At 36.4% G+C, this 18315-nt stretch overlaps 5 protein-coding genes and 1 long non-coding RNA gene across 8 annotated transcripts; 3 read left to right on the forward strand and 3 right to left on the reverse strand.

The window, feature by feature from the left end:
• Positions 1-293: 293 nt before the first annotated feature.
• Positions 294-3430, reverse strand: LOC105692628 (peptidyl-prolyl cis-trans isomerase sig-7). The gene is made up of 4 exons (XM_012411947.3): positions 3129-3430; positions 2555-3045; positions 2241-2482; positions 294-2135 (listed from the first exon to the last, which is right to left on the reverse strand). Exons 1-4 carry the CDS (start codon positions 3196-3198, stop codon positions 611-613), a joined length of 2328 nt encoding a protein of 775 aa, XP_012267370.2. The 5' UTR covers positions 3199-3430; the 3' UTR covers positions 294-610.
• Positions 3431-3579: 149 nt separating this feature from the next.
• Positions 3580-5560, forward strand: LOC105692720 (dihydroorotate dehydrogenase (quinone), mitochondrial-like). The gene has a single exon (XM_012412115.3). It carries the CDS (start codon positions 3871-3873, stop codon positions 5050-5052), a length of 1182 nt encoding a protein of 393 aa, XP_012267538.2. The 5' UTR covers positions 3580-3870; the 3' UTR covers positions 5053-5560.
• Positions 5561-5582: 22 nt separating this feature from the next.
• Positions 5583-8116, reverse strand: LOC105692722. The gene is made up of 3 exons (XM_012412116.3): positions 7305-8116; positions 6763-6924; positions 5583-6692 (listed from the first exon to the last, which is right to left on the reverse strand). Exons 1-3 carry the CDS (start codon positions 7366-7368, stop codon positions 6463-6465), a joined length of 456 nt encoding a protein of 151 aa, XP_012267539.1. The 5' UTR covers positions 7369-8116; the 3' UTR covers positions 5583-6462.
• Positions 8117-8716: 600 nt separating this feature from the next.
• On the forward strand, positions 8717-12352 carry LOC105692719 (inositol-3-phosphate synthase 1-A). Its single transcript, XM_012412114.3, has 7 exons — positions 8717-8848; positions 9246-9418; positions 9507-9774; positions 10240-10494; positions 10580-10822; positions 10903-11011; positions 11147-12352. The coding sequence occupies exons 1-7, from the start codon at positions 8726-8728 to the stop codon at positions 11527-11529; spliced, it is 1554 nt and encodes a 517-aa protein (XP_012267537.2). The 5' UTR covers positions 8717-8725; the 3' UTR covers positions 11530-12352.
• Positions 9242-13760, reverse strand: LOC105692723. The gene is made up of 8 exons (XR_007278096.1): positions 13105-13760; positions 12504-12622; positions 10961-11045; positions 10620-10814; positions 10235-10366; positions 9988-10178; positions 9505-9604; positions 9242-9382 (listed from the first exon to the last, which is right to left on the reverse strand). It is a non-coding gene; the product is annotated as an uncharacterized LOC105692723 (long non-coding RNA).
• A 1338-nt stretch (positions 13761-15098) lies between these two features.
• Positions 15099-17689, forward strand: LOC105692635 (aquaporin-11). Of its 3 annotated transcripts, none has more exons than XM_012411959.3 (5): positions 15099-15258; positions 15462-15650; positions 16170-16444; positions 16527-16665; positions 16749-17689. In XM_012411959.3, the coding sequence occupies exons 2-5, from the start codon at positions 15470-15472 to the stop codon at positions 16943-16945; spliced, it is 792 nt and encodes a 263-aa protein (XP_012267382.1). In that variant the 5' UTR covers positions 15099-15258; positions 15462-15469; the 3' UTR covers positions 16946-17689. The 3 variants fall into 3 exon arrangements, with proteins under 3 accessions (XP_012267382.1, XP_012267381.1, XP_048510178.1); XM_012411958.3 differs by having other exon boundaries at positions 15114-15274; XM_048654221.1 differs by having other exon boundaries at positions 15127-15266.
• Positions 17690-18315: the final 626 nt, after the last annotated feature.

Here is an 18315-nt window from a genome sequence, read left to right on the forward strand (position 1 = left end):
CCCCTGATGTGCTTAGAAAATAGAAGAGAAATTATTATTTCAGTATACACGATTCAACAAGCTATTGACACTCAAAATCGATAAACACGCATTTCTTGTTTGCGCATTGCAGAAATTTGCAAAAAATTTATGCCTTTTTTCTGAATACCTATACATCATGGATAATGTTGATACATTTTGAATTAGGATCTGCAGTTAGGATATCCGGGAAAATGCTGTAGGGTAATGACGAACAAACTCATTATTCGTATTAATCAATACATGCAAAGGATGAAAAACAGATATATGAGATATTTGATTGATAAAAAATTTTCATATTTTTTATTTATTGTTTTTTCATAACATGTAGCGGTTCTCATAAAAATATGATATCTCGGATATCTGTGTTACCGAGCGTAATCAGAGCATTCAAAAGTTCATTTAAGTAGTCTGCAAAACATGGGAGTTGGTACTACATAAAAGTTAGTTGCAATACCCTGTAATTCAACTATACATTTAATTCACAATTTTTTCGGGATTATCAGCCCGATTATTTACGTGGATTTGATGATAGGGTAGAATTAATTGAATAATTGAATACCCTAGTACCTAGTAGGACTACCTATCACTGTTAGTCAGAACTTGAGGTAGATTCACTTCGTTTTCTGGACTTCTTCGATCTTTTTATCTTCTTCGACTTATTCAAGTGTGACTTTTTATTTTTTTTCTTGCGAGAATCTGATTCGGAACTATTTGAACTTGAACTGTCTGAGCTAGATTCACTTTCAGAAGATGAACTTACCTTCTTTTTCTTAGACTTCTTATTTTTCTCCTTCTTCTTCTCTTCTTTGACTTTCTTTTCTTTAACTTTAAGCTTTTTCTTTGCAGTCTCATAGCTGGAATTCTTTCTCTTCAACTTTTGTTTCTTATCAATCTGTTTTTTCGTCACTCTGTCATCATCGCTATCATCAGAATCTGAATCCTCCTTATGTCTCTTCTTTTTCTTAATTTTGCTATTTGCGTCATCAGATTCTGACGAATCATCGGATGTAATGGAGGTGTGTTTCCGTTTCTTTAACTTCTTCTTCGTCTTTCTATGTTTCTGATCCGACTCAGAGCTTGAATCTGATTCTGAGTCACTCGATGAATCCTCAGACGATGTGCTGCTTTTTGAATTACGTGATTTTGTTTCATGTTTGACTGGTGTAACTTCTTTTTCTGCGTTTCTGATATTTTTTTGAACATCTCTGCCAACATCGTCCTTTGACGACTCCCTCGGACTTTCCCCATGAACCATTTTTCTATCATGAACCGCGTATTCTCTTCCATTCCTATTCCGCACATCCTCGTTTCTATATCTACTTTGTCCATCACCGTCATTTCTATTTCTGCGCTCCATCTCTGTTTTCCTCCTGTGGTTTTCTTCCCACCTATTATTCGGTCGTTCTTTCCTATCATCGTTTCTTCTGACATTAGATAACCTACTGTTTCGATCTATTTCTTCTCTATATCTTTTATCTCTATCATTTCTTCTATCTTCATTGTTGTTGTAATACCTATTATCCTCCCTACGATCCCTACCTCTGTAGTTGTCTTCTCGTTTAATATTCCTCTCCAATCTATCTCTGTCAAATTCGTCGTTCCTTTTTCTATTTACTTCCATTCGGCCTCTGTTATAGTCGTTGTGAGCTCTGTCTCGTGAATCATTACTCCTTTTATCGTTTCTACTGGTCTCTCTTTCCCGAGATCGCCTTTCAATGTTTCTACTTTTTCTGTGACTCTCTTCCAGTACTGTATCTTTTCTATGATTTTGATGTCTATTCCTCGCACTTTCCTCTCTCAAGGAACATTTTCTCTCTCTTTGCTTATCGTCTGCATGACTTCTGTATCCTCTTCCATTTTTTTGGTTGGCTTCCTTCGAGTTTCCAAAATTCTGGTTTACTTTCTCTTTATCATCGTAGTACTGAATGCCTTTACCTTTACCTCGCCAACGCATTTTTGACACCGATTGAGAGAAGTCAACATGTATCCTACGATCATCGATGAGTACATTATCCATTTTGAAATAAGCATCTTCACAGCTTTTTCTGTCTGCAAATTCAATGAATGCATATTGCAACGAGTCTCCGCTCTGACGGTCTCTTATTACCTCGCAACTGAAAGAAATAAAATACTTAAGCACTTCGTGTGACGTTATAAGAGTCCTCAAATCATTTGCGTGTTAAAACTGTTCTTTATATAATAGAAAATTGTTAACTGACCCAATGATTTTCCCAAATCTACTGAAGATTATCTCTAGATCATCATCTCCAGTAACTGGATTCAATTTGCAAACAAATAATACATTTTCGGGTGGCGCCATATCAGCATCAGGCAAGTCCCCTACAATTTCTAAAATTGTGGCTCGTGCCTTAGCCTCTCTTTCTTTCCTCAATTCAATTATCTCTTCTGTGGTCATGCCTGCAGTATCATCTATAACTTCATCTGCTCCAATTCTGTCACTCTGGAAATGTTTAACAACAAACACAAAAGTTTAGGGAATTTTATTAGAAATTTGGAGAAGGTTTAGACGTACCGTTAGAGCTTCCTTAGTACGTTCAGGACTCCTGTCCGGAATGACTAATCCCTTGGGATCATCATAGGGATCTTCTAGAATAACTGTGTGCGAGATTCTGATATCCTGATAAGGCCTGAAGTCCCCATCACAAATCGCTTCATTTAACTTAAGAATGACTTCTAAGCCCTCTGTGATTTCCCCAAAAACGCAATGCTGACCATCCAAGGATTGCAGCTCTGAGCCTAATGTTATGAAAAATTGGGAGCCCAGCATATTGTTGCCACAATTCACCATTGATATTAAACCGGTGCGGTCATGTTTGATCTTAGGCATCTGTTCAGCTTCGTAGTATCGAGCCTCTTCCCCTAGCACAATGCCATACACACTTTCTCCACCTTTCCCAGTTCCTGTTGGATCTCCGGTTTGTGCTATAAAGTTGGTTTGTACGGAATGGAACAGACTCCAATTGTAGTACTTGATTTTGCACAGTTTCAAGAAGTTTAGACATGCTGCAAAACGGAGGTCAATCAGATCATTCAGCTTAGAGACAAAAGTTGACGAATATAACAGAAAGAATAGAACTTTGACTTACTCTGTGGACGCTGATCAGTGAACAAGTCTACAGTAAAATCACCGACTGTTGTCTCAATTACAACAGCCATGATGTTGAGTGTTGAAGATTAATTAGAAATTACTTATTTATAATGGATCATAACCTATATTTTTAGAGCACAGAATTTCAACTCTGCAATGTTGTAAGGCTTAATTAACATGCGATAAACCAAATTTCGTAATGTACACAACAAGCATTAGATTTAGGACTGCCAGTTGGTCTTGGTATTATTTTGATAATTGAATGTAAGCCACTTCACAACACGTCGTACCTTGGTCGTACCAATAGTACGTACTATTAACGAAATCGGACTACCTACTGACCGTCAGTAAAAGCAGTAAAGGGTCTCTAAGAACGCCGACACCTATCTGTAGGAAACAGAACCGATTGCAGTGCTAGAGACCCCCAAGCGTCCTCAAGCGCCTCAAGTAATGCTACAAATGGAGAGGCGTTAGTAAAGCCAGTTACATTCAAGAAGGATTTCAAACCGCATTATTCGACGTTCAGTTTTAGTCTCCACACTTTTGAAAATAAACTAATCAAATCAGTTGAATTCAGGCGAGTTTATAATTAAGTATGCTGCCCAACATGTGAAGAAGAAAAAGGAAGACCAAGCTTTAGGTTAGAGTAATTTCTCACCTCACGATACATCGTCAAGTTTTTCCATCGCTCAACAGGTGCGAAATATTGAGCACAATTTGCAGTTCGAAATAATAGAAAAATGGTTCGTCGGTTGACTTCTAAGGAAAAAATTCAAGCATTCATAAGAGTTACAGGAGGTGGTTTGGTAATATTCAGCGGTGTAAACATCTGTACTGGAAATGAAAAGTTCTATGACAATGTTGTGATGCCTCTTGTTCGCTTTATTGACCCAGAGACATCACATAACATTGCCATAGCAGCAGCTAAGTTTGGCTTCATTTCCAATGGAACTTACCATGATCCTATAAGATTGAAAACTACGGTATGGGGATTAAACTTTAACAATCCATTGGGCATAGCAGCTGGATTTGATAAACAGGGAGAAGCAGTTGATGGGTTGCATAAAATTGGATTTGGATTTGTGGAAGTTGGATCTGTAACACCAGTACCACAGGATGGAAATGCAAAACCTCGAGTTTTTCGGTTGACTGAAGATAAAGCTGTTATTAATAGGTACGGATTTAACAGCGATGGTCACCAAGCTGTCTTTGATCGCTTACAAAATACCAAAAGTCATACAGACTTTACAGGAATAATTGGAGTTAATTTGGGCAAAAATAAAACTACACCTGACCATGTGCAAGATTACATAGACGGCATCAAAAAATTTGGAGATGTAGCTGATTACTTTGTGATCAATGTGTCTAGCCCCAATACTCCCGGGTTGCGTGCCTTACAAGATAAAAGACATCTAGAAGAATTGATATCCAAGATCAACATGGCGTCTGAAGGGTTAGCCAGAAAGCCACCTTTGCTAGTTAAGCTAGCTCCTGACTTGAGTGACCAAGAACGGCAAGATATAGCTGATATTATCAATTCATCTAAATGCAGAATAGACGGACTAGTGATATCTAATACTACCATTCAACGGTCAAACTTGATAAGTTCTCATAGAGAAGAAACTGGTGGCCTCAGCGGAGCACCACTGACGCACCTTTCAACCGCAATGATCAGAGACATGTATTGTAGGACTAATGGAAAAATACCGATCATAGGCGTTGGTGGTATATTCACTGGTGAAGACGCTTATGAAAAAATCAAAGCTGGAGCAACATTAGTCCAAATTTATACATCATATATATACCACGGCCCTCCAATTGTGAAACGAATAAAAAAAGAATTAGACGAACTTTTAATAAAGGATGGGTATACCTCTGTGGTTGATGCAGTTGGCAAGGATTCAATTAAGTCCAAAACTTAGTGATGTCATTCTTATACTTGATTCTTATTTCTTAATTCCTGACAACAGCCATGCAGATTCCCCCTGCTACTCATTGTTAGCTGCTAACATCTATATGAACTGATAAAAAGCTCAAACTTCGAATGGTGTATGCTGGAATTAAACAACGATAATATCTTCGAATACCTTTTACATTCTACCAGAAGTGTGATCGCAAATATAAAACATGGTAATTGTAAGTCATTGAATGTTCACAAGCGGAATTTCAAGAAGGAATGACCTGTTATGATCTAAGTTAAATCGACGTAAGTTTACATTTACTAAATTTTATAGAGACACATCTACAACTAGTCATATTTGTATAATCTGCAGAAAGTTTGAAGGGAGATAATAAGGCAATAAAATCAAGTAGTCTCTAAAACTTCTACAGGGCTTGCTACAGTAACGAGTTGTGTAATATTTGATAGGAAAATTATAGTGTTTATTCCTCGCTCCTGCAAACTGCCAATAAACTTATTCATATAATCGACACTTGTGTGTACAACGTGACATATTTTTCATTGTATAGATTGACGTCTTTATTAAATTGAAATATGATTGTATTGTACAAAAATATAAGAACGTCTTGTATAGTTATATAAATCATTTTTAGATTCTAAGTGATTGAGATTATAAACTTTGGACGGATTACGAAAATATTATAAAAAGTTGTAACGGGATAATGTTACACAACAAACATGTCGGTGTCATTTGAATCCCGTTAACCGACAATCAACTTTTACTTAACGCTATTTCGAATGTTAATATACTTCTGTGAATATTGAGAATTCCTTTTATTTGTCAAGGCACTATTGTGTCACTTAATAATAATCTATGCAATGAAAAATTATTTTTCAGTGCTGAAGCTTTGCTATAACTTTTGTGAATTGTTACGAACGGCTCCTATTCATAGTAATCATTATTAATGAGTGACACTGTCAATTGTGATTCACGATAACGATTAAAAGAGTATAATTGTGTTGTGGCAAAATGAAGGACAACTGAAAATCTAGTATTCAATGCAAAGGCATCATATTCTAGATGTCTTATTAAAGTTTGATACCCATCACCCAGTCTTGAATTTTAGCTGCCTTCCTACATTAGACTTACTTAGTTAAGTCTTTTTCATTGAACCCTCTGAGATGTTTTAATGTTTCACTTTGTACAAGCTCATTATCTCTATTTATAGCTTCTCCAATTTACTATGTCTATAGGCTATTAGATGGATTGTCTATACTAGTATCCTTCTCAACGGGTGAGATAATATTGGAATTTGATAAGTCACCCGATATAATTATTACACAACTGGACGGCTAGATCATGAAAAATTACAGTTCAAATGTGATGACTATCACATTGAACCCTGCTTCATTTTGTTCATGTCGTACTTGGTTATCTGGTATATTGAGTCAAGGCATAAGTAAAAAATGCGACAAATAAGATAGCAAACCGATTTGAATATACTATAGGTCCGGTGTTGCAGCCATCCTTACTATTACACGTACAATATTCCATGAATATATTGTAGGTTCCAGTACGCATTAAACAGAACCTCTCATCTCCAGCAATACCAGGTTCACCCATATATGCACAACTTCTAAAGTATCTCCACTCTCCATTAACTAAAAACAAAAAAAAAAACAAGACTGTTAATAATTCAATTCCTACAGAATTTGAATCCATTAATTATACCCTTTTGACGAATTTTTCTGCACATTGTAGGTCTGACTTCTGGAAGATGTTTCAAATTTGGTTCTTGTTTACAGTCAGTGATAGGGACAGTGGTGTTGTCGAATGGATCAGCACATTTTGGATCAGAGTCTGACCTGCATACCCAGCATTTTATGCTCAGCCCTGAAAAATACATCAAATTCATGTCTCCAAATTTAGGATGAAACCGTATTCAAAATCTAGCTTGTACACAACAGGTATTTTCCTAGATGAAGCATTCAAACAGACATCCTTTCAAGGTAGGCCAAAAGGTGCTACAAGCAATAGCGATTGGTATCCTTAAGCAGACTTCTGATTTGCAATACCAAGAACTTGATGATTGATATGACATTTGACTGTACGTCTGATGATTACATTGAGCACAGTAGGATGAAAAATCAGAATAGATTTTGATATATGTACGGGGTGCAACACACCCACTTTAATTACCCTACAAATTCATGCTTAAGTCTTCAGTAACATTTATCAGTCAACGCTTGAGTACATGAAATCGATTATTATACCTTGATTAACGCACGTGGCTAAAACTATTATCAGCAACGAGACCAATTTCCAGCCCGCAATCATTTCGATGTGTGTAAGTAATTGTGCGATAACAAAATAATCTTCAACACACTACACCAAGGTACACACACGTAGTTGTCGCGTCACTTCTCAACTCTCCGTGCCTACTGGTGTCTACTATACTCCATATCTCGACCACACCCGATCGCTTCATACTAACGTAATCTGAAATATAACCGACTTCCAACGGCAACGGCACGAGCGACAAGCCATCTAACAGCGTTCCAGCGAAACCATCCACAATCATCCCCTAATTCATCTGATCCATCTATTGGCTCGTTTTGTTGTGACTTCACTTCCTCAAATTCATTTGGATAAATGTGCAATTCCAAGGTGCTGTTTGCAAGGTATTTAAATGTTTACTTGCTGCATATAAATTCAGCGATATACACTTATAGATATTCACATTGCGAAAAGTTCAGGGATCCCACTGAGGCATTTGAGCATACATATACATAGAACCTATGGCCAGTAACGGAAGCAGCTAGAACCAAGTTTAGAACGACCATTGGAATCGAATCTGTGACTGGCGGGATAATCTTTCTCAAACAAAACTACCCGCATTCAATAATTCCGACTTGCAATGACATGTTGCAATATTTCAGAATTTCTACTATGAATACAAATCATCTCACAAAAATGACACACTTCTATACTACTACACAACTATAAATATTTTCAGGACTTGAGGAAATACCAAAAATACCGGGGAACCGTCATTTGTGCTATCAACAACTGTCCTTTTTTCAATCAAATTACGAAGCTTGTTTAATATGTAGGTAATACTGTCCTGTCAGGGACGTTGACCATTTCACATCCAGAACAGTTTTGTGAGACAGACTACAGCGTTGCGGATTGTTCTCCAATTCGAGTCTTTTGAAACCTGCGATGTTGACGAGAATGCCTACGAAAACAGAATTTACCAGTAAACAACTAGATATATGAAAACCACTAGAAGGACGTGGTTCTGGGGATCAAGAATCCTTTAAAGCGCATGTCTATTGCCTCGCGCCTGTTGACAACCCAACGTGTATTTATTTTGCGTTGTGAATTCTTGAACGATCATTCTCTTCCATTTTCTTTCTATCAGTCTCTCCCTGAAGCTCATATTTTCATAATACTACTGCTGTGCTTTTTCTTCATTGATCTACGTTCATTGCCGTCTATGCTTATTCGTTATTCGGTATAGCAGACGGTTAAGTTTGGTTTAATTGCGTGTGTTAGTTTTGGTCAAATTTTTCGTCAGTTGAGAAAATTTATTACAAAAAAATCTGTATCGAGTCGACCGGTTGTCTGCTAGTGGAGAACCGCGTTTTTTATATCTATTCCTTTCAATTAAAAGTAACTGTCAAGATTCACTATGGCTTTCAAAATACACGTTAACAGTCCAAATGTCAAGTACAATGATGAATTCCTTGAAGCTAATTATGAATATCATACAACAAAAGTCACCAAAATGGATGATAAACAGCTCAAATATATGGTGAGTGGTAATCTTTTAAATCAATAAACAACACTATCACCAACGTCACATTCTACCAAATATTCTTGTGTAATTCATTATTCATGTTACAAAAACTGAAGGAATTATTATCAATCATCTTTCAAAAGTTTTTACACTTTGAAGCAATACCTGTAGCTCATATAACTATGTCATTGCAGTTATTCCAAGTCATTGGATTAACTTAAATCAATGAATGAATATGTGTTAGGTTCCAGATATATTTGGTAAAGTTAATTTGATTTAATCCTATTACTATAGTCTGGGTTTGGCTCGTGATGAAAAATTGAAGGACTTGCAATAGATTATAGTACGGTAAACGAATATGATGACATACTCATGAATCTAATTTGCCTTACTTTTCTAATACTTATCACAGGCAACTCCTATATCCACAAAGTTAATTATAAGAACAGAATTGACTATACCAAAACTTGGTGTCATGTTAGTGGGATGGGGCGGCAACAATGGTACAACATTTACTGCAGCACTGCTAGCCAACAAAATGAACTTGAGCTGGAACACCAAAGATGGATCAAAGAAAGCTAATTGGTGAGAATCAATATAGTATGTTAGAATAACTTTTGAATTCTGATGTACTCATAAGAAAGATTATTATTATTTTCAATTGAACATACAGGTATGGCTCCATCACACAGTCATCAACTGTTAGACTTGGCAGTGGGGGTAGCGAAGATGTCCATGTACCGATGTCATGGATGTTACCAATGGTAGATCCTAAAAACATTGAAATTGATGGATGGGACATTTCTAATATGAATTTAGCTGATGCTATGGAACGCGCAAAAGTGATCGATTATAATCTCCAGAGTCAGTTAAAGCCTGAAATGGCTCGTATGAAACCTCGCAGAAGTATATACTATCCTGACTTCATTGCAGCTAATCAGGTTTGTTTGATGATACTCGATTTGTAGATACATTTGATCATAATTAACACTTCGACTGATGAAATAATAGTGCAGGATACAGAAACAAATTTTATACATTTAGTAAAAGACTTCTAGTCTGTCTAAAGGAGTCTGGCCTACATTTATTGTTCTATAGAACCTTATAACGTAAATATATGTTTTTGGGTTTCCGTTTTCTCGTTCAATACTTACTTTGATCAAAAGTTGTTCAGTTTTCAGATATTGACCTCTTTTTACACGTGTTTTATTCACTTTTGAGATTTTTTAAATTATTGTTTATGAAAAATTGGATGGTCTAATGCCATTTTTTGAACGGAATCCTGCTCAGCATGTCAAAATACGTTGGAAATGATATGTCTACTTCAAATAGCAGAAGTTGATAACTGCAAAATTTGAAGATTATCGTAGCAGTCAAGGGGTTAATTCATAGATTACCTACTGTAGGAGGAACGAGCAAACAATATTATCTCAGGTTCAAAGACGGAACAGCTTAGTTGGATTCGAAGAGACATATCCGAATTCAAAACAGCAAAGAACTTGGACAAAATCATAATAGTGTGGACTGCCAACACTGAAAGATTCACAGATATTATTCAAGGGGTTAATGATACTGCTGACAACTTGTTAAAGTCTATAAAAGAAAATCATCCAGAAGTCAGTCCTAGTACTATGTTTGCTGTTGCAGCTGCACTAGAAGGGGTAAACTATATCACTTCGATAAAAATTAGATCTTTTGATTCAAATTATCAAGTTTGGATGAGATTCTTTCTTATTGATTCCACAGTGTACATACATAAATGGCTCACCACAAAATGCTTTCGTACCTGGTGCTATTGAGCTTGCTGAAAGGTATGAGACCTTCATTGCTGGAGATGATTTCAAGTCCGGTCAGACTAAATTAAAATCAGTATTGGTGGACTTTTTGGTTTCTGCTGGCATAAAACCTGTATCGATAGTCAGCTACAACCACCTTGGAAATAATGATGGATTTAATTTGTCAGCCCCGCAACAGTTTAGATCTAAAGAAGTAAGTTCATGGGTTTATTATTTCTCCTTATTTTCGTACGCGTGCCGCTAAGAATTTTATTAATTTCATATTATTTTCAGATTTCAAAAAGCAATGTGGTCGACGACATAGTTAAGTCCAACAGTATTCTCTACGAACCTGAGGAGAAGCCAGATCATTGCGTCGTCATTAAATATGTTCCATACGTTGGTAAGTTGGACAACTCTAAGCGATTCACAAGTATCTGTAATTAAAATTGCAAAGAGTTGCGACAGTGGATTTACCGAGTCTCAGGTCTAATTCGAAATCAATTCTAATTTCAAAAATTCGTATGTGTTGTTTCAGGTGATAGCAAACGCGCGTTGGATGAGTACACCTCTGAAATATTACTCGGTGGACATAACACGATAGTTGTTCACAACACTTGTGAAGATTCTTTATTGGCTACTCCAATAATATTGGATTTGGTTATTCTAGCTGAACTTTTTTCACGCATAACTTTTAAGCAGAATGAATCTGAAAATGGAATCTTCACAGGGTTCCATAATGTACTTTCGATTCTTTCATATTTGTGTAAAGCACCACTAGTCCCTCAGGGTGCTCCCGTGGTTAATGCATTATTCAAACAACGGGCAGCGATCGAAAATGTCTTGAGAGCTTGTCTGTCGTTGCCACCAGAAAACAGCATGCTCTTAGAGCACAAAGTGTACTTTCCAAAGAACATCTGAACATTGAAAACTTCTTCATTGAAAGAATCGTTTCAAGGATAGTCAGCGAGAATTTTAATTTTGCGTAATTTTCATGGCAATTATAATAGACAGTTTTAATCATAATAGATAGTTTGTAGCCACAATTACAAAGCGATTATTATGCATCTAGATAACTGTCCTGTTCTGAAAGAATCTCAGATTCCTCAAACGGTAGCTGCTATTCTGATAACTTGATACGAATTCTCACGACAGACCATACGTTTAATGGAGCTGAATACGCTTAAAAATAACCATAATAATAATAATTGACGTATAGTTTAAATATTTTTTTTCTCGGGAGCCACATTACAAAAATAAGATTAGAAAAACCAAAGTATGAATTCTAAAAAAATGTTGTATATCATGAAAAACATGGGATAATTGTAGTTGATTCGGTGCGTAGAAAAATATAATCATGTTGACAGCAAACAAACGTTGTTATAGAAAAAAAAATTTATTTTCATAAAATAAATTATTGAATTTTAATATGGGTGACAAACTGATTCATATGTTATTCAGCAAGTCGTTTTCTCTGTTTTCAAACTGAGTTTATAATCCCTAAGCTTTCTATGATTGCATCTTTGTCAGTAAAAAAAACTCAATTCGATAACATGGTAGTTGTTTTCAATTTCATCCACAGACTTGCAATAATAAAGTTTTCACCCTTTACTTTTGGAATCGGTTTTGTCAAAGTGATCAAACGACTTTTTTGTTCGATTTAATTGATGTTAGTAGTGAATGTTGATATGATACTGCAAAGTTTGTAATTTATCTGTAAATGAATAAATTTATGTGTCAAAAACATCCTATTTTCAGTATATCTTAGACAAGAACATATCGTTGCTTCTAATATGTGTGAATCCAAAGTTTATTGTACTATACGTAGAACGAGGGCAGTCATGCTTCATCTACACATGCATTACCGATGTTGTATTACTGATACATGCTATTACCGCATTTTCTAGAAGGAGAGAATCAACGCTGGTGGACCTTAGACCGTATAATCGCGATGCAATGTTCCCTCTTATTGGAGTGACACTTGTTTTTCATCGCATGTTTCACTTGAATCCAGCTTGAAAAAAGTTTCCGAAAAAGTTAAGCACGATCTGATTAATACTCAAAGAAACGACTAAATAGTAGTAAAAAGGTACTAAAACTCGACTAGTAATACTCGTAGTAATACTAGGTTTAAACAAATCTGCGCTATGATCGTACCGCGCGATTTTTGTTTAACACGCTAGCGCCGCTCTTAGAAATCTGGGAACTAACTTTGCCGCAAAACGCGCGATCAAATATTTTTAAAATCATAGAAGCTGGTTATCGTTCTCTCGTTGCAAAATGAATTTAGTGGTCATAATTTCTGTAGAGAAAAATAATTGTCAAATGAAAGATAAATCACGATGAAATTTAGAACAAAGAAACAAACCATTGTCATAACAATATCATTATTACCGAAAAGAGACGAATAATGTCACATGAAGTGACGAAAAATATGAGCTATATTATTTTGAAAGTTGTTGAAGTTGAAAAGAAATGATTAAAAGCATAACTGACCATCATATGCCGTAAAAAAGGCCCAGGTCTGCGTTACTCCAAGATATCCACGTGCATGGAGTATGAACTTCAAAACAACCGCAGAGATGCACGTACAATAGCAACAGGTCGAAAATTGTCAGGGCGCATAGTCACTTTGATTTAGCGTAAAACCACTTTTAATTGGGTTATTCGAGGAGTTCTTTACGTACAAATTTAGTAAGAGGGTTTATCTAGTTCTTAAGCTGATTATTTATATAATTAGAGTGCCGTATAAATGGTTTTAGATGAACAAGCAGCGAGGTATAAGGGGCCGATCTCGACCGTTCGGATCCCGCTGACTAAATGCTGCCGAGCTCGACCTCGCCGAACAAATGCTGAAGTCGTGTTTATTTACGTTTGAATTGGTCGACTGTATTCGGTACAGGAAAGTCGGAAAATGTTACCCCAGCTTTTATGATACATTTATTTATCAAACAAACTTGCGTATCCGTAATACCCATTGTCATGAATAACGACGCTTTACAAGCCGATCAAGAACTCTGAAAAGCGTGATTACGTTTCGAAATAGTCATCAAGAAAAGGAGCTATAACGATGTCTCAGGCTTTTGTCTTCACGGCATTATAGGATTGTTGTTTAACATTTAATGGTGTGTTCAAATTTCTCAACTTGGGAGTTATTTTTCTTTGTTTTCAGGTAACGACAATTACTACCGCTGTAGGGGAGACCGGGGCAAGTTGGAGGCTGGGGCAAGATGACGAATTGATTGTTTTTCGAATATTTTGACAGATAGCGCCGGGTAAGTTATCAAAAAGTGTTAAACACTCTTCTACGCAATAATATTTGCGATGTAGCTAGCGTGGCAAGGTCATCCGGCTTTTTTACGGTGGCATTGTGGTTTCAGACGTGTGCGAAGTAACATTTGGAGCTCAAGAAAATAGTTGTATACAACTACAGATAAGCAAGATCGGACTTGTGAATTAATACTTTATTTCTATACGCATATAGATCCTAGAGATCATAGAATCTCCGAATTTTCACCAATGTACTTTTTGTGGGGTTCTTTTTTCGCAAATAGTGGCAAATGGGGCAAGATGGTGGGGGCAAGTTGACGGATCGTCCTTATCGAGATCTTTGCATGTTGTTTAGTTAATCGATATTTAGGCTACATACGATTGTGCAGCTCATTGAATAATTCGATAAATAAATAAATGAATAAATTTATTCACGATTCAATGTTGGCATGTTCTAATGTCGAAGGAGCAGCTCAGTTCGTTTGCGACCGGTGTTAATTATCAGTATATGTATATCTAAGCTAAACTACATAAACTATGCGTATTTGTATTTTCATATCTTTTATGGATTTAAATAAACTGAAGTATATTTTGACGAAAAAAGTATTTTTTTAGGCCCATTAAACCAAAATCTAATATTCGTCAACTTGCCCCGATAGGTTCGCCATCTTGCCCCGACCACGGGGCAAGATGGCGAATTTGCAGAATTTCGGAAAAATGGAAATTACGTAGTTTGTGAATGACCGAATTCAATGTCAATTTTTTTTTTAATAGCTAACATCTCATACTTTTGAAAAATACCAAAAGATTTTGGAATTCGCTTACAATCAATTAAAAAACCGCACTTGAAGCTTAACGTCTCCAACTTGCCCCGGTCTCCCCTACTTAAGTATCATTTACAAACCTGTGAGACTCGTCGTGACTAGTATTATAAGGATATCGAAAAAATTTTGCCATAAACAATCGTCATTCTTCCATCATAACTATAATGTTTGCACTTTCAGATCTATTTCGAGTATTTTCGCATATAGAAGGCAAGGAAAATCGCTCCGAGCATTATAAATTGCATTAGTGCAACCTATATGTAGATAATTCGGTTGAAAATTCAATGTCGTCGGTTTAAAGGTATGGCGATATCAAGCGCAGACGTTTCTACTCATACACCTTCATACAATCTTGGGCGACATGCCGAAAACTATTTAAAGACCCAAGGTATATATTCGCTAGTTTTAAATAGTGTTTTAAGCGCTGGTCTACCAGAAGCGGTCGAAATAACTTAGGTCTAGTATTTAATAACTTCAAAAGTATCAACGAGGATTGCTCGAACGAAATTGATTCAAATGGTCGAATGAGCGAAAAAAAAATAACGGATAATTGCAGGTGATTATGTGAGCACGTGAGTAGCGATCATTGGACAAAAAAAACTAGTACTAATGACAGATAGGCGTTCAAACATACCCTGATTAACAATTATCATTTGTAGTTTATTAATTATACAGCGCATTCCGAATCATCGGCAGATAACCATTTTTTAATGGTTTCAATCGATGCGTGTTTGAATTTCGGCTTGAATTTTTTCGCAGTTCCGAAAATGGATCCAAGTTTATTAGCTTTGGGAATCTCTACTCTATACATCGTGATAACGAGTCTGATCGCTTATTGGAGTAGAAGGTACGTCGATTATTACTTAAAAGACCCCCTTGTGAAGTCTTTGTTCTTGGAAGGAATAGCAACAGCTGAACTTTGCGGAACATGCTTTGAACTGATTATCGGTAAGTAGCTGAACTTCTTAAACGCGAACGCTCAACACTGGCTCGCTTACAATTAGTAATTGAAGCTAACTTTTGACTACAATGCAGCTCCAATTTCCTATAATTATAATAAAGCTAGGGATTCGGGTTGGTATTTTCCTTTGCATTGCAAACATATTTTGGTCGATTTTTTCATTTTATTATATATGAAGGTTTCACGTGACTGTGTCTCTTGTTCTCATACCGGAATTTGTATTCTGGGAGAATTCAGACTTTTGATAAATAGGGATAACTCTTGTCATGGCTAACGACAGCGCCGCATGCTAAGCAGTTTCTATTATAGCTTATGTTATTACTTTAGAATTTACATTTGTCTTATTGTAATATATATTTTCAATGTGACGCATGTGATAGTCGAGTGAGAAAATATAAGAAATAAAAATTAATAAATAAAAAAACATGGAGCATTCAGAAAATCGCAGAGGCATTAAGAATTATATATTATCAACAAATTATGTTCTTCATAAAAATTGCTTATAGTGGCCGACAACTGGGGTGTTTCAACCTACGCAATATATTTATTTGTCTTAACAATCTTCTGGTCATTTAACTGGGGTGATGCGACCGCCTGTCCTTACACGCACATCGAGGAAGTGGTGGAGGGTAAAAAAAGCGTTAGAGTCGCTTTTCTTCTCATCTGGGCAGAGTTGGTCGGCGGTTTGGCCGTTTTCAGATACATTCAGCTACTGTGGGCTTTGGAAATTGTCCCAACACACAAGGGTCGTGCCTTCACGGATTGCACAACTGATTTGCAGGTGATTGATATCACTTTCGTACAATACGTAGTGCTCTCCTTCTTTAATTATCGCTTGACAATCCTTCAAAAAATTTTCACAGGTACCCGTTATCTACGGAGCGTTCGTCGAATGCGTAGCAACGTGCATTTGTCGCGTTGTTTCTCGTGCCCTGGGAGAACTAAATCCAAGATTCAGCACCGTCCTTGATTCCTTCATAGGGACATCTCTGGTCGTCGCAGGTGCGTAAAATATGCATCGTTAGTTATATTCGAAGATTCTGTTATCGTCGTTCACCTTCAACGTATTTTAACGAATTTTTTAGCATTCAATTATTCCGGTGGATATTTCAATCCAGCTCTGGCAACGTCTTTGAAATACGGATGTTTGGGGACGTCGTTCATGGAACACGTAATCGTATACTGGGTTGGAGCTTGCGCTGGGTCCGTGGCTTCTATTAGGGTTTACAAGCTGCCGGTAATCCAAAATTATATTCACCAGCAAAAGGAGAAGACATTTTGAGCGGCTAAAAATTTTATACTACGGACATCTTGTCCGATAGGCACACGTGAAGACTTTTATTTCAGCGACATTAGCATAAATTTTGATCTCACAAAAAATGTGAGTTCAAGTATGTCTTGGGATGACATCAAATCAATACGCACAACATCTGGAATAACCCTCGGAATTGCTTAGCGACCTACCCCAATACCGTGATTTTTTCACGGAATTTATTCGTCTTTACTGTAATTACAAAAAATGCGCTTTGGACGCCGAAAAACCATTATTGTTATTTTTTTCCTATAATGCATATCATTTATCATCTCATATGGAGAAAGAAGATTTACAATTATTTCTTATTTAATTGTATTGAAAAATGACCTTTTAGAACTTGGAAAAAATATCGTTTTGTTCTATTGTTATAAATATTTATCAATTGCTGAATATTTATTGATATTTTTAGCTGTTGCGAGTCTTTGCTCGCGATTACGAGGTTTGTGTGAAGTTTTCTTCTGGGATAGGATTACAGAATCGTGAGAATTTTTCGCAGCTATTAGCCGGTTTCTAATAAGCCTACTTCGAATTTTCGCAAACAACGATAAAGTTCTCGTAAATCGAATATTCGCATGACTTAGGAGAGCTGGATGGCTATACGGGGAGTCCCAGTCAGCTGCTCCCGCAAAAAATTCGAATGTTTGCAAAATATTATCTTGACAATTTATCTCAGGATTTGAATAAAATAAATGAAATGACTTAGGACAGATACCTGTAATTGTTTCATTAACCTCGACAAAATGCGTAATTGCAGGATACTATTTATGGAAGCTGTGTAATTGAACTAGGGAAAGTTGCCGGTAAATTTATTGTCACTCAATGGGGAGTTTGACGATAAATTTATATCGAAATTCCCGAATAATCAGCACGGGTATCATGTTCGGTCATTCGGTTCAGTTGAAACTGGATTTCCTTTTGATTAACGACCGCGTGCTTCGAGGGGTTAATATTCTGTGGTCATAAACTGTTGCGGGAATCTCAATGAATCGGTATGGGTATTATAATACTCATAAGATCATAGTTCGACGAGTCAAACTGCATCAACTGCAGTGCGTTGAAAAAAAAAAACATAATTACATGACTAATCCATCTGATAATAAATTTACCGCGATCAAGTTCTTCCGTCCAAACTTGATCTTGACCATCCGCAACCGACATTGCGCAAGAAAAAGTTATCAGTTTCAAAAGTAGGTGAATAAATGAAAATTAATCATGACTTTTTGCGAGGTTCTTCGCGTTACGAAGTTCAGGGGAAAACTGGCGAATATTAAAGTGTATGTGCGAAGGTTCTTTATATTGATATATATTTATGTACGTATATAAGTATATAATATAAG

This window comes from Athalia rosae, chromosome 4 (assembly GCF_917208135.1).
Source record: "Athalia rosae chromosome 4, iyAthRosa1.1, whole genome shotgun sequence".
Lineage (NCBI taxonomy): Eukaryota > Metazoa > Arthropoda > Insecta > Hymenoptera > Athaliidae > Athalia > Athalia rosae.

What these genes read in the sequence shown, in the direction of transcription:
- LOC105692628 (XM_012411947.3), bottom strand. Translation starts at nt 3,198, where the DNA reads ATGGCTGTTGTAATTGAGACAACAGTCGGTGATTTTACTGTAGACTTG. An exon ending in CACTGATCAGCGTCCACAGA is followed by an intron (nt 3,046 to 3,128) that starts GTAAGTCAAAGT and finishes TCCGTTTTGCAG; the next exon opens with CATGTCTAAACTTCTTGAAA. An exon ending in AGATTTGGGAAAATCATTGG is followed by an intron (nt 2,136 to 2,240) that starts GTCAGTTAACAA and finishes TATTTCTTTCAG; the next exon opens with TTGCGAGGTAATAAGAGACC.
- LOC105692720 (XM_012412115.3), top strand. Translation starts at nt 3,871, where the DNA reads ATGGTTCGTCGGTTGACTTCTAAGGAAAAAATTCAAGCATTCATAAGA.
- LOC105692722 (XM_012412116.3), bottom strand. Translation starts at nt 7,368, where the DNA reads ATGATTGCGGGCTGGAAATTGGTCTCGTTGCTGATAATAGTTTTAGCC. An exon ending in AGCCACGTGCGTTAATCAAG is followed by an intron (nt 6,925 to 7,304) that starts GTATAATAATCG and finishes TGTATTTTTCAG; the next exon opens with GGCTGAGCATAAAATGCTGG. An exon ending in CAGAAAAATTCGTCAAAAGG is followed by an intron (nt 6,693 to 6,762) that starts GTATAATTAATG and finishes TTTTGTTTTTAG; the next exon opens with TTAATGGAGAGTGGAGATAC.
- LOC105692719 (XM_012412114.3), top strand. Translation starts at nt 8,726, where the DNA reads ATGGCTTTCAAAATACACGTTAACAGTCCAAATGTCAAGTACAATGAT. An exon ending in GGATCAAAGAAAGCTAATTG is followed by an intron (nt 9,419 to 9,506) that starts GTGAGAATCAAT and finishes TTGAACATACAG; the next exon opens with GTATGGCTCCATCACACAGT. An exon ending in ACTTCATTGCAGCTAATCAG is followed by an intron (nt 9,775 to 10,239) that starts GTTTGTTTGATG and finishes TACCTACTGTAG; the next exon opens with GAGGAACGAGCAAACAATAT.
- LOC105692635 (XM_012411959.3), top strand. Translation starts at nt 15,470, where the DNA reads ATGGATCCAAGTTTATTAGCTTTGGGAATCTCTACTCTATACATCGTG. An exon ending in ATGCTTTGAACTGATTATCG is followed by an intron (nt 15,651 to 16,169) that starts GTAAGTAGCTGA and finishes AATTGCTTATAG; the next exon opens with TGGCCGACAACTGGGGTGTT. An exon ending in ATTGCACAACTGATTTGCAG is followed by an intron (nt 16,445 to 16,526) that starts GTGATTGATATC and finishes AAATTTTCACAG; the next exon opens with GTACCCGTTATCTACGGAGC.